The sequence below is a fragment of the Schistocerca americana genome, chromosome 2 (genome assembly GCF_021461395.2).
Source record: "Schistocerca americana isolate TAMUIC-IGC-003095 chromosome 2, iqSchAmer2.1, whole genome shotgun sequence".
Taxonomy (NCBI): Eukaryota; Metazoa; Arthropoda; class Insecta; order Orthoptera; family Acrididae; genus Schistocerca; species Schistocerca americana.
The window spans coordinates 59590292-59605431 of record NC_060120.1 but is presented as its reverse complement, the minus strand read 5'-3'; the positions used below and the strand labels follow the sequence as shown (position 1 = coordinate 59605431).

The 15140-nt window shown below is 40.4% G+C and overlaps 1 protein-coding gene across 1 annotated transcript in view; it reads left to right on the top strand.

The window, feature by feature from the left end:
* Positions 1-15140, top strand: part of LOC124596409 — a 40307-nt gene that overhangs the window by 4130 nt on the left and 21037 nt on the right. Inside the window, exon 2 of the mRNA XM_047135541.1 lies at positions 5137-5245. Coding sequence (XP_046991497.1) covers positions 5137-5245 — 109 coding nt within the window. The remainder of the gene's footprint in view (positions 1-5136; positions 5246-15140) is intronic.

The following is a 15140-nucleotide window of genomic DNA, read 5'->3' as shown; positions in this document are numbered from 1 at the left end:
CACTATTGTTGATGAATAACGGCTGACATTCTGAGCATTTGTTATAAAAATATTGTCTTTGCTAAAAATCAGTTATGTTAATTATTGCTTTTGTATCATACGAAGTGCCATCTCCTGGTCATTTAGTGCACTTCATGTTATTTCAAGCATATGCGTCAATTTGTATCTCTCTAGATATATTATTCCGTGAAGTATTGAATTCTCAAATGTTAACATACTCTTGTGTCGCCCTGTACACAACAGAGTATTTGATGCACTCCCTTATTCAATGACTTTCATCACCCATATTAGTTAATGACGCACCTTAAATATTTGCAGTACAGAGAGCTGCAACTGCTACTTGAGAAAGATTGTTACATAAAAATTTCTTTATTATACAAAAAAGTCAATTGCGTAACTATGAATTCATATATAAATTTTGTTTCACTATGGAAAATTAATTGCAATGCGTAATACAATCTTTATTGATTCCTAATTTGGAAATCTAGGGGTCAGAGTTAAAATCTTTTGAACTGAGACTGTCAAAACTTCTTAAATATCTTGATTGTTGTCGGGCATTAATAACTGCCAATCTTATTCAATTAAGAATTACAACTACACTTTTCAGGATAATGCATAATGGTAGAATACCAAGTCAGATTATTAGAGTCAATTCTTTGACCTTTTGCAGTAGTTTTTCCTTCTGAGCAGTAGCAGTTTTCTTAGTACTCTACAGATCAGTTCTTGTCTGCAGTTACTTTGTATGATTATAGCTTAACAAAACTTTTCTTAAATAACCGAATCTAACTATTCGCTTGTTTTTTATCGTTACTGAGAGTGCTGTAAATAATGTATTCAAATGTAATGAGTGAACAGTTGCAAAGTATAAGATAACATCTACATTTTATGTACGTGGAATCAATGTGAAACAATCAAACTGAAAATAGTCGGAACGAAGTCGCTGGAAACACTGCAGTGTACTAATGTAACCAGCACTCACACTTTACAGTGCCTATCAACCAGGTAACAGACTGTTGTTGTAGAGAAAATGTTAATGTTAATGCTGTGGTCAAGTTTAGAAGAAGGTCGATAATATTTCATGAATCATCGACCTTTGTTCCCGTTCAGTAGAAAAATTTATACATAACAAACAGTCCCAGTCACTTTTATTTAAAAATCAGCTCTTGTCATGGGCAGCATACCTCGTTTTAACGTTAGATCAACATTTTATTGTTTGGAAGGAGTTGCGCAGAACGTTTTAACCGAGACGTAAAAGTGATAACATTTATTCGCCGCAATTTCATATACAGTTGATTACATAAATTAATAAGAATAACAGGCGCTCCCTTGATCGCTTGAACTAGATCGTAATTAGGATAGTACATTACTTTACAATTATTAGATATAAAGTCCGCTTGCTATGTAAAACACTGTTTTTTCGTATGATTCTGTGCCAGTACCAGTGGGTTTTCTTTATTAAAAACTGTGAAATGTGAACATACTTTAAGGGCTAAATAATCTACGAAAATCGGGCCCAAAGAGCAGTTTTTGTATGTTTTTGCCATCGTCTTAATTTTACATCATATGCTTCAGAGAGACCACTTTTACTTTGCCAGCTAACGATGTGAATGTGAATATCGTTGCCGAGTTAAAACAATACTTTATGTTTAAACGTAATTTTGTTGTGCCAAAATATTTAGTGCATATATTTGTTATTACTTAAGTTGTCCTTTGGTAGGCCTATTTTTAAACTAAGTTATAACAAGTACAACTCTCAGACAAGAAACGACGCACCAGGAAGGAACTATCCTAATGGTGCGGAAATCGCTAAACATGGTGTACATGTACAGACAAACAAATTATTTCAATTTCAGGAAAATTGGATGATTTATCCAAGAACAAGAGCTTCACAAATTGAGCAAGTCAATAACGCGTTGCCCCGCTTCTTTCTCTTACACAGGCAGTTTTTCGACTTGGCATTGATTGATAGAGTTGTTGGGTGCCCTACAGAGGGGTATCGTGCAAAATTCTGCCCGGTTGGCACGTTTGTTCCTCAAAATACTGACCTGGATGGAGGGCCCCGCCCATAATGCTCCAAACGTTCTCTGATGGGGAGAGATTCGGCGATCTTGGTGGCCAAGGTAGGGTTTGGAAGCATGAAGACAAGCAGCAGAAACTTCGCCGAGTGCGCGCAGGCATTATCTTGCTGAAGTGCAAGCCCAGGATGGTCTGTCATGATGGCTAACAAATCGGCGCGTAAAATATCGTCGATGTACCGCTGTGCTGTAAGGGTCCCGCGGATCACAACCAAAGTTGTCCTACTATGAAAAGAAATGGCACCCAGACCATCACCCCTGTGTGTCAGGCTGTATGGCGGTGACAATCATGTTGGTACACCACTGCTGTCCATGACGTCCCAAGACATGTCTTTGCTGGTTATCGGGTCTCATCTGAAGCAGGACACCAACCGAAATGTCAGCTGCCGTATGGTCTGACAACCAGGAGTGGTCGACTGGACTGCCAACTCTTTTCATAGCAGGTCTCCTTTGGTTGTCATCCACGCACCCTTACAGCACAACTGTACGTTGACGATATTCTACTGCCCGTTTTGTTGCCGTTCATGGCTGTCCCTCCGTGGGCTTACGTTTCAGCAAGATGATGCACACGGCGAGAGTTTCTACCGCTTTTCTTCATGCTTGCCGAATCCCGACCTCGGCCAGCAAGGTTGCCGAATTGGACACGTTTGGAGCATTATTGGCGGGGCCCTCCAACCAGCTCGGAATTTTCACGATCCAAAGCGCCAATTGGGCAGAATTTCTCACAGAATCCCTCAAGAGGACATCCAATAACTCTGTCAATCAATCCCAAGCAGAATAACTGCTTGCACAAGGGACAGAAGTAGACCAACGTGTTATTAACTTACTCAATTTGAGAAGTTCTTGCTCTTAAATTAATCATCCAGTTTTTCTGAAACTTATCATTTGTTAATCTTTACATATACCGGGTGATCTGGATACGCTTCCTGAAACTGACGTAGTGCTGTATAGAGTAATATCAAGTGTGTGGAGAAATAGTACAATACCTGACGATTGGAGAATAGGAGACATTGTTCTCATCTTCAAAAAAGGCAATAAAAGACTTCAAAAAACTATAGAGGAATAACTCTTATGAGTCATACAGCCAAGATTTTTGAAAGAATTTTACTAAATCGAATAAGTGAAAAGATAGAAAAGGAGCTGAATGAAGAACAGCATGCGTTTAGGAAAGGAAGAAGCACGATCGACCTGATATTTTCTACCCGTCAAATGATGGAAAAAAGTTGGGAGTATAACAAAAGGGTGATAATGGTTTTTGTAGACATAGAAAAGGCATATGACTCAGTTAACGGGGAAATACTCTGGGAAGAAATGAAGAAGATAGATATAGAACATGGATACATTAATGTAATAAAGACAGTGTATAGAGGACACAATTGTAGAATTAGAATACCATTGGGGAACTCTGAATACTTCGAAATAAGACAAGGACTTAAGCAAGGAAGTATTCTATCTCCTGCACATTTTAATGTTGTGATGGAGGGAATGAATAGGGCAGTTAAAGATATAGTACAAGAAAAAGACAAAAAGATGTTTTTTGCAGATGATATAGAAATATGGGGTGATAAAGAGGTAAGTGTACAGTTACAAATTGATGCGTGGAAGGAAATAATGAAAAGGTATGGATTAAAAATAAATAAAGATAAGAGTGAAGTAATGGTGTTTGGAAGAGGGAAAGGGATCAACGGAAATATTACCTTGAATCGAGAACCCCTCAAAGTGGTAGAAAGTTTCACTTATTTAGGGAGTGAAATATCTAGCGATGGAAGCATAACTAACGAAATGAATAGGAGGTTACAAAACGGAGGCAATTTCTACCAAACAAGAAAACACCTGATTTGGAATAAGGAAGTTTCAGAAAAAGCAAAACTCCTTATGTATAAGAATTATTACTTCCCTATTGTCATCTATGGTGGAGAAACATGGACAATGACAGAAAGGGACTGGAGCAGACTGCAAGCAGGGGAAATGAAATTTCTCAGAGCAGTTAAGGGAAAAACAAGAATGGACAGAGTAAGGAATGTAGAGATTAGAAAGGACCTTAAACAAGAAAGTATGAGAGAAGAAATTGAAAAAAAAAGAGATTAAGATGGTATGGGCATGTTAAGAGGAAGCATGGGCAGAGACTCTCCAAAATTATGGAAGAACTAAAGATGGATGGGAAAAGACCTAGAGGGCGCCCAAGAACACGGTGGAAAATGGGAGTGAGAATACCTGTGGAAAGGAGGGGTGTGACCTGGCAGCAAGTGGAGGAAGAAAAGTGGTGGGAGGACCGAGCCAAATGGAGAGGACTCATCAGCACCCAGACCTGGCAGTAGCTGGAGCGGGATCCGGATATAGGTAGACTAAACGTTATTGATTCCTGCGAGATCTGTGGTGAAATGGAATTTGCTTTGTCGTCTGTAGCTCCATGTACTTCAGGCACCTAGCCCATTTCTGCTTTTAGGTGGGTGATGCATTATCTATTGTGAAACAGCTTGCATCACCTTTAGTTCTCCAGGGGGAGAAGCACACTCCAAAACTACCGTCGAAATTAGAATAACACTGTGTCTTTCCACAATTACGGACACACTCTAATGATCGGTTCGTAACGCCGTCATTTTCTGCAACAACAAAACAAGCCCTACATGCTTCCCGCCTAATGGCATAAAAAATCAAATGCCAACACCAAAATTGCAAACTTCACTGTTTAAAATGGTGACAAATAATGTATTTACGTTCAGTATTGCGAAAAATGTAGTCATGAAACGGTTCAGCGATTTCTCTTGTTTCCTCTGTCAAATTGTTTTTTATAGTCTTTAAAATTTTGTCATTGCAGGTGTCATATTGTAGTATTTACATATATTACTTCAAATCGTCACCTTTTCGTTATAAGACTGTCAGTTTCGAAGCATATGTTCAGTCTAATGAGATATTTTAATGAGATATGGAACATCACATACCATGTTGTTCATGAGTGAATTTATTATTCATCCCTAATTGTGGAGAGGAACTTTTTTATTTCATTGATACTCTTTCACAAGATCCACATGTGTTACTATAAAACTGAATTTCTTTCCAGACTTTCTCTCGTCGACATTTCCCTTTATGTCGGGTTGGGTCTGAGAACTGTCGAGAATATAGTCGACGTAACTTGCGTCGCCTTAGACTACAACGTTGGCGATGTAAAGGTGAGTGTTTTCTGCAAGAAGAAACGATATAGAGCTTGATTGCATCATATTTTCAAATAACAATAGTATTTTAAAACGAATTGTTTACTCTGAAAGGCAAATATTTACGTAGCTGATTACTCCCCAGGTGTAACGTGTATTGATTTGTGTTTATAAGCACATACTTTTAGGGATCAGGCTTCCATTGTAGAGTTTGTAGGAAGTGACATTACATGGAGTTTCATTAAGCTGGCTCGAAGCAGTTTACTGGTAAATGATCCTTGATTATGCTGCCAAGAACAGGTGTATACCCCCCACCCACCCAGTGTACGTGACCCATCTTCAGGGTTGTGAAGTTTCCTTCAATTAAAACTACCACACATTTGACAATAAGACAAGGAAACAGTGGGGGGGAATCCTGTATTGCTGTCCTGGGTAACGTACGAGTGGATGGATGTGGATGTATCTGCAACGTGAAGGTAACTGTGCCGAGTATTTGTGCTCTGCAGTATTGTTTTTGTACTGCTTTGATCAGTGCAGAATGAAAATATCGTGATGTTTCCCCCAGGACACTTTCCACTACTGCATAAAAGCTGAGTTGTTGTTTACAATAAAGTGTGTGCATGTGGGAGAGGAATGATATCTTTATTGGACAGCGATGGGGTAATGAAGTTATTGGCGATGTCAATATGGGGACCAAAGATTTTTAAACGGGACCACAGGCAGAAGCCGTCATGGTACACACCTTCAATGGGCAGAGTTCCAGGCATGCTACGCGCGTTACAGCAGACAGCACATCCCTAAATTTTGCACCATATGCAGTCGCACTACACCGACTCTACTGTGTTTCTCAGTTTACAACTTGACTATTATTGTCAAACCAACAAGAGATTTATCCTCAGTTTGTAATTGTGCTACGATTCACAAAAAGTGTCTGGAAGGTTTGGTCTCTTTTGACATTACAGCACAAACTGGGTTTCTTCAGTCACTACATTCTACCAAGTTGCTGCTGCTCTCTCTGTAGTTATTTGTTCCTGAGGAAAAACGGTCAGCATGTAACGAAGTCCAAGGGAGTCTAAAGCCTATCTCACACAGAGATTCACCACAAATTTAGTAGCTGGTACACTTGACTGTTGGCGTGGCATGGAGATTGGTCAACTGGCTTGTATGAAGAAACTCTCGCGTGGTTTAGTGTTCTACGTAGCAAGTGGCACATTTGCTATAGTCCAAGAACAGCAGCAAATGCAAGCCAGCTACAATATAGCCTTTCCCCAACAGTTTTAAAAAAGCTATTCAATAAAAAGATATGATATTCTTGCATCTCATTCATTCATCAGCTTTGTGATGAACTGCTTATTATTTTGTTAATGATCATAGTAACTTTGATACTTCGAAATTAAGTAAGCGATTGCATGAAATTAAAATAGTGTGCAATGAAAAACAGAGTGTCTATGCTTTCACATTTGGTGCATATTGGGTCATACGTTGCTATACGAAATGTAACTAACATATTGAATATTTGTGTATGTTTGAGAGGAGATCTACATGTGTCTTCAATCTTGATAATATGAACTGCATACAGGGCACTCACTACCACCAATGTGTGTAAATAGTACACTAAGACTGAACTATTCAAGTAGTAAATCTACAGGCTTTATGAAACATTTTGGCCTTCAAATGTCAGTTACAGTTCCTGAAGGTGATCACATGCACATCACATGACATCACAATCCCCAACTTTCTTTTCAGTGATATCAGCACATTTACCAGTGAAACCTTCACAATCATCAGTGATGTCATCAGTCTTATCAGTGACATCATCATAAGACATTCCCACCTGATCTCTTTCATCTACCCCTCCCCTCCCCTCTCCTCTCCTTCCCATCTTCCTCCCTCCCCTTCCCCTATTACACTTAACCCTCCCGCTTTCCCCCTCTCAAACCAATAACACTGTACTATTAAAATAAGGCAGCCAATTAGAACGTAGATGTAAAGTTACGCTGGTTTGTCAATTACAGGTGGGACTCCGTCACCTCCAAAGGTCCGAGGCATTTTGCTCTGATTGTTGCCAGCATCATATTTAAAGTTCCAGGGGAACAGGTTGCTAGCCTTACTTTCCCCAGGTCCCATTGAGTTTTATCCCTAACGGTTGAGGGACTAACCGGTGGATTTGGTAGTCTTTGCCATCTAAGCACAAAGATGACCACGACTCGGAATATGTCCGAGTGCCCAGCCTTATTCCAAAGTAACTGGTATCCCAACTGTCAGAACCACTTACTTGGCCACTCATACGTTGCCCGTGGTTCATGAACTACGACATGACAACAGGAACCCACACGATGAACCACTTCTTGTTGTTGTTGTTGTTGTTGTGGTGGTCTTCAGTCCAGAGATTGGTTTGATGCCGTGCTCCATGCTACTCTATCCTGTGCAAGCCTCTTCACCTCAGAATAGCTACTCCAACTTACATCCTTCTGAGTCTGCTAAGCGTATTCATCTCTTGGTCTCCGTCTACGATTTTTTACCCTCCACGATTCCCTCCAGTACTAAATTAGTGATCCCTTGATGCCTCGGAACGGGTCCTACCAATCGATCCCTTCTTCTCGTCAAGTTGTGCCACAAATTCCTGTTCTCCCCAATTTTATTCAGTACCTCCTCAGTAGTTACGTGATCTACCCATCCATGTAAACCATATCGTTGATATTACACAGAAGTCACATGCAGCAGTCTGCGCTTTTCTGACTGTCATCCTCCCGTAACTGCTGCACGACTGTCACACGATTTGGTTTCAAATTAAGACTGTTCAGTATCCACTGGCAATTCCTACTTACATGCACCTGTTGTGTCAGTTTAAGTGTAGACTACTTTGGGCTCTGAGTAATTCTTCGGCGAATATTTGCAATAACTTCTGGTGCGCAAACTGAAGAAATTCTTGAATCAGCACATGTCCGTAGGCGCCAATTTTTATACAGACTCTCTATTCCTCTCTTTGCTGGTAGTCTTCTATCCGGATTCTTGACCCTGAAGATTTCGCCAGTTTCCTTAATCGAAACTTTTTCAAATATGCTCACACAATTTCAATTCTTTCTTCTAGCAAAAAAGTCATTTCGCAGACCCCAAAGAAAAACGTCTAACTTCGCTGCTGAAATAAACTGAAATGCTGACAGAAGAATGCCAACAATCGATTATGGAATAAAACTGTCATTGTTGTAGCTGTTTACTCGATTTCAGAGATCGAAATATTGCGTTCCCATTCAAATAGCTACTTTTAGCAGCGCCGTCCTGTATCATGAAGAAACCACTGCTGTTGACAAAATCAAGCTTTCTGGTACTGATGGTTGACTATCTTGATGGCAGATAAATCTTCCATTATTTCAGATGAAATAGCACTTTCACTCCAAATTTGGTGTTTCGCATCTAGCACCAAATACTGAATGGGACCACCACTTCTCAAATTTTGATAGTCTTTCAGAGCATACTCTGCTTAGTAGGTGCTTCAAGTTCTGGGATATGCAAGCAGTAGAACCCCTGATTTCTTGTATTACAACAAGTAATTGATAAGCAAACTGTAGACATTTTGTTAAAAGTAGTATGTAATGCAGTAACTGAACATGATACAAATTTCAAATCTTCAAGATTGCCAACCCATGGCGCAGTCATCTACATGCGTATCTCACAAGTGTGCCATCATTCATAACCTGAGCTGTATGTCTGTCAACTGTCTCATTTGAGTGTCGTCACTGGATGCGTGTCTTGTATGGTCTTCAAGTACAACACAGGTGCTTTCGACGAAAAACAAAAAAAAATTCTCAAGAGCACTTTATCAAGTCAATTCATTTCTTAATCTATCTTAATGTTTCCTCAAGATAATACACTAAATTCGTTAGTGGAAGGTAACGAGAATACATACTCTCAAATAGGAAAACGGCTAGCTTACGAATTTGAATAACAGCCATAAAGGCCACCAAAAATAAACAACAGCATTTCTTTAAAATACGTACAGTTTATTAAAAATTAAATTATATAACACTGCCTTTGTGGATGTAAAAATTTCCTACAGCTTTACAGATTAACCACCACATCTAGCATTCCAAATACACTCTCTTCCCAAACAGATACCAATTATTATAGAAAGGGTATCATTGTCTCCAGTAATCTAAAACACACATAAAAAGCAATTCTAACATATGTCTTAAATTAGACTAAACAATTACAACATTTTAAGTTCTACTTAATGCAATTTGAAAGCCAAGTGCTAGAAGAGATCTTAAATCAGAGGACCCTCACTGGATAAATATTTAATCCTTGAGTATGGTTTGAACAAACAAGTTTTTACCAACAATTGGCCAAAAACTAGAGAAAAAATTCTCAAAATGATTTCAAAAGCACCTTCAATGAAGTGAATCACAGGCTAGTCAAAATCTCTAAGAAAAACAGATTACTAATCTTAACCAAGGGCAAAGCTTTAAAAATATATTTAACAAAATATTTAAGATGAATAAAATTGCCTGTTCGTATGTAGTTTTTTAAAGACTGCACCAATAACAGGCAAAACGACTAATCAAAATGCTTAACAGCACTCTGCAAAAATTAAATACTGAATAGATCGGTGTGCAGTCTGACCATATTAGTATATCACTCTCAGTATACAGCTTGAACACAAACGCTCTCAAACACCATGAAAGTATTAAACAAAGTTAATCAGCGTCGTACGTTAATACCAGAAGCTGACCAGCGTTTGCGAAGTAAAATGAAAAGATCACCATTTATTGGTTTGCGTTCTTCTTTTTTTCCATACTATGAAAATTCACAAGCAAAACGGGGGAATTCAGTCAAATTAGAAAAATTTATACATGCTGCACTTGTTTCGCCTGTGATCTTTACGTAACGTAGGCAGCACGTTCAACAGTTAATAAACAGATCGTGATAATTTGCAAGAAGCTTTGCCTATCGAACGTTCAGGCTCCGAGTGATGTACGGTATGTCCAACGCGAGGGTCTCGTAGCGTCAAATAGGGATACTGTTTCTTGTGGTGACTAGCGCGACAACAAAAGACGAATGCTTATTAATTTGACATTAATTACGAAGTAAACTAGAAATTCCGCTGACTTTATTGGTCTGCCACGTCTTTTTCGTGAATTATTCCCCCAGTTTTATGCGCCGCCGGAAGCAATCCTTGTTTCCTGTAACCCCGGTACACTCTAGCGACGTCTCTGAGGAATATTGTAAGAGTCTGAGGCTCAATTTTCCCACGCAACCGCAAATTGTGGAAGTACAGGTACTAGAACAAGTGCAGTTTGTTTCTGTCTCCCGATCGACTCTCTCTTTTGATCAACGATTTGACAGATTTCCAGAAGCGATCTTTATTCTGTGTGTGCACAGATAGATCGTTCGAACTTTAACGGTTGTAGGACTTAAGCCCATCCGTTATGACTTTGGTCCCTCGCAAGACGAAATGCTTTATGACAAACGCTAAAGTTTTCTTGCCCCTCGAATACTAGTATACTCGAACTGTGAAGCATTTCCAGCATACCCTTTCAGTGTCTCCGATGATCCATACGTATACAATTTCATTTTTGAGGGATCGTCTTTTCTTGTATTTCTGAGTGGCTCTATGTGATTCGTCTCCTCCATGTATCTTGTTTTGTCAATCGATAGGAACACTGTCATTCGTGACTATCACATAGCAGACATCTCGTCAGAACCCTTAGCAGTCACAAACGGTGTTTGTTGATAACTCAGTTTCGGAAGCGGTCATTTGCAGAGTATAGTCTCTCACCCAACACCAGATTAAAATGGTCAATTGTCAATTGTCGAACCATTTACGTTTCCTTATCGATGTCATTTTGACACCGCGTGCACTATAACTGAAATGTAAAATAAGCATCGCCGTTTTACTTACGAAGTCTCAGAAAACTGTCTCCCCCCTCACAATCCATTCAATTCGTGACATCGTCTTTTAGCACCAATCCATATTGCCAACAGAAATCCGAACAAGACTGCACACTACATAATCGAGGAAAGAAGTTTCGGAAAGTAAGAGAATCGGGACTCGAGGCCACAACGGCCTTACTTACTTCTATTCACAACGCTAAACACCTTCCATCTCCCGGCACGATAGCTGTGCCTTCGACAAATTTCGTCGTTCGATATACATTGTTCAGAGTTGACTTAAGGAATGAAAACATTTTTTACCACAAAATTGAGGCATAGAGATGCAGTGTTCCTTGGCTTTCTCAACAGTGGCATCGTATACATGACATATTGTAGAAGAGTTAACAAAATGAACACAGTTGGTTTCGAAAATATTAAAACATGGCGCAGTTTTTTAAATCAGTGAACCTCCAACAGCTTGTTTCTCCTCTTTCGAATCTTCTCCAGTCCATCTTTTACCCATATGAAGCATCAAAATGGATAAAATCAATTCACAGGATGACCACGCTGTTTTATTCAACAACTGCGTGATAAACGAACTGGCCTTACCTATGGGTCCGATTCATTTCCAGTTTTTAATCTGATCTGCAGTGTGCTGCGAGGTACTTTAAAATTTTCAACAGCCTTTTTTATCGAAATATCTGCATCAGCGACTTGCGTTACCGTTTTTCAAATCTCCTGCAATCAATTTAGCTTGCTCTGGCTTCCATATACAGGGTGAGTCACCTAACATTACCGCTGGATATATTTCGTAAACCACATCAAATACTGACGAATCGATTCCACGGACCGAACGTGAGGAGAGGGGCTAGTGTAACTGTTTAATACAAACCATAAAAAAATGCAAGGAAGTATGTTTTTTAACACAAACCTACGTTTTTTTAAATGAAACCCCGTTAGTTTTGTTAGCACATCTGAACATATAAACAAATACGTAATCAGTGCCGTTTGTTTCACTGTAAAATGTTAATTACATCCGGAGATATTGTAACCTAAAGTTGACGCTTGAGTACCACTCCTCCGCTGTTCGATCGTGTGTATCGGAGAGCACCGAATTACGTAGGGATCCAAAGGGAACGGTGATGGACCTTAGGTACAGAAGAGACTGGAACAGCACATTACGTCCACATGCTAACCTTTTTATTGGTCTTTTTCACTGACGCACATGTACATTACCATGAGGGGTGAGGTACACGTACACACGTGGTTTCCCTTTTCAATTACGGAGTGGAATAGAGTGTGTCCCGACATGTCAGGCCAATAGATGTTCAATGTGGTGGCCATCATTTGCTGCACACAATTGCAATCTCTGGCGTAATGAATGTCGTACACGTCGCAGTACATCTGGTGTAATGTCGCCGCAGGCTGCCACAATACGTTGATTCATATCCTCTGGGGTTGTAGGCACATCATGGTACACATTCTCCTTTAACGTACCCCACAGAAAGAAGTCCAGAGGTGTAAGATCAGGAGAACGGGCTGGCCAATTTATGCGTCCTCCACGTCCTATGAAACGCCCGTCGAACTTCCTGTCAGGGGTCAGCCTAGTGTTAATTGCGGAATGTGCAGGTGCACCATCATGCTGATACCACATACGTCGACGCGTTTCCAGTGGGACATTTTCGAGCAACGTTGGCAGATCATTCTGTAGAAACGCGACGTATGTTGCAGCTGTTTGGGCCCCTGCAATGAAGTGAGGACCAATGAGGTGGTCACCAATGATTCCGCACCATACATTTACAGTCCACGGTCGCTGTCGCTCTGGCTGTCTGAGCCAGCGAGGATTGTCCATGGACCAGTGATGCATGTTCCGTAGATTCACTGCCCCGTGGTTTGTTAACCCGCTTCATCGGTAAACAGGTAGAACCGCAACGCATTCTCTGTTAATGCCCATTGACAGAATTGCACTCGATGATTAAAGTCATCACCATGTAATTGCTGATGTAGCGACACATGAAACGGGTGAAAGCGGTGACGATGCAGTATGCGCATGACACTACTTTGACTCAGTCCACCGGCTCTCGCAATGTCCCGTGTACTCATGTGTGGGTTCATGGCAACAGCAGCTAACACACCAACTGCACCCGCTTCTCCTGTGACGGGCCTGTTACGGACCCGTTTGCGTGCTACGACCATACCTGTTGCATACAGTTGGCGGTAGACGTTTTGCAATGTGCGGCACGTTGGATGCTCTCTGTCCGGGTACCGTTCTGCATACACCGTGCAGGCTTCAGCTGCATTTCGTCGACACTCGCCATAGATGAGTATCATCTCCGCCTTTTCAGAGTTCGAATACACCATGGTCACAGTTCCTACAACACTACACTATCACAGACGTCTGGTAACATGGTGTACTACAGTTCGTCTGCGTGCGGAGACGAATGCAGAATAACAATAGCAGCAAGCGCTACATGCGGACACTGCGACAGCTAGACCAAACCACAACAGTGCACTACAGCCACACTCGTAAACACGGTCGTCATCGTAAACATGTCCCTGCAGATGCAGCTCACCGACCGTGGCCCGTGTTTGTTACAACACGCAACTGAACGTAGGAGGTTTGAAGCGTCAACTTTAGGTTACAATGTATCCGGATGTAATTAACATTTTACAATGCAACAAACGGCACTGATTACGTATTTGTTTATATGTTCAGATGTGCTAACAAAACTAACGTGGTTCCATTTAAAAAAGCGCAGGTTTGTGTTAAAAAACATACTTCCGTGCATTTTTGTATGGTTTGTATTAAACAATTACACTAGCCCCTCTCCTCACGTTCGGTCTGTGGAATCGGTTCGTCAGTATCTGATGTGGTTTACGAAATATATCCAGCGGTAACGTTAGGTGACTCACCCTGTATATTTTCTGACTACCTGAAGCACAAAGAAAACTGTGATACTCTGGAGCCAAAGATGAGCAGTTTATAAGGCGAACTGTATTACTCTGAATGCGTGATTTCATCCAACAAATACCTGATGCTACTAGGGTTTACCTTAAATGCTGTATAATCAATAACATGTTAGCGAAAGCAGTGGAACAGGCAATTAATTGTGAAGTGCACTATGGTTTTGTTTACAACAAACACTTATTTACTGAAAAAACTGAAAATGTAGTTCACACTATGACTCTTAAACACAGAAGCTACTGCTGATGTTAGCGAAAGCAATGAAACAGGCAATTAATTGTGAAGTGCACTAGGTTTTGTTTACAACAGGCACTCTTACTTACTAAAAAAATTGAAAATGTACTTCACGCTATGACTCTTAAATACAGAAGGTTACTGCTGCTGGACTAGCACTAAGCGCCACGTATGGTTGACAGGGTGACCAACATTACCCAAAAAAAAGAACGACATTATTTATTTATATTTCCAAACCCGCTGCTATCAGTAGTACGGTTGTCCTGCATGACACTTTTTGTAAGCTCGTGATGTCACATCATCTTGATGAAGTCATCGTATCTTGAGATCTTTCTATTGGTTTACTGGAAATGATGTTGCCAGTTTACTTAATGCCTCTGGTATAATCTTTTTTCATGACTCTTCTTCATTTCCATCACCATTTTCCTCACTGTATTCATTCTCCGGTTTTTCTTCGACTTTCATAAAAATTTTGTTTTCTTTAGATCCATCTCCTTCGTCTTTGTATGTTTTACACTTGTGAGTTAACGAGCATTTCGCTCTCATTTAAGCATATGAGCAAAAGAGACAGCCATCAAGGAATTGTGAAACGAATCCTGTCGTCTAGGACCGTGTGTCACAAAGACGGCAGATTCGCCACGAGATGGGGAAATTCACAAGCATCTATTGTGCTGAATGAGGTCAGGTTGATCAGGCCTCAGCGTTGTAGTGTGTGAGTGAGACAAACGAGAACCTACGTCATAGGGAAACCCCGTAGGAGCTGTTTGTGCCCAGGCAGATGCAGCAGTGTTAAATATGGCGGACCTAAGATCGGCCATAAAAGGAAACATTTATGAAAACTAT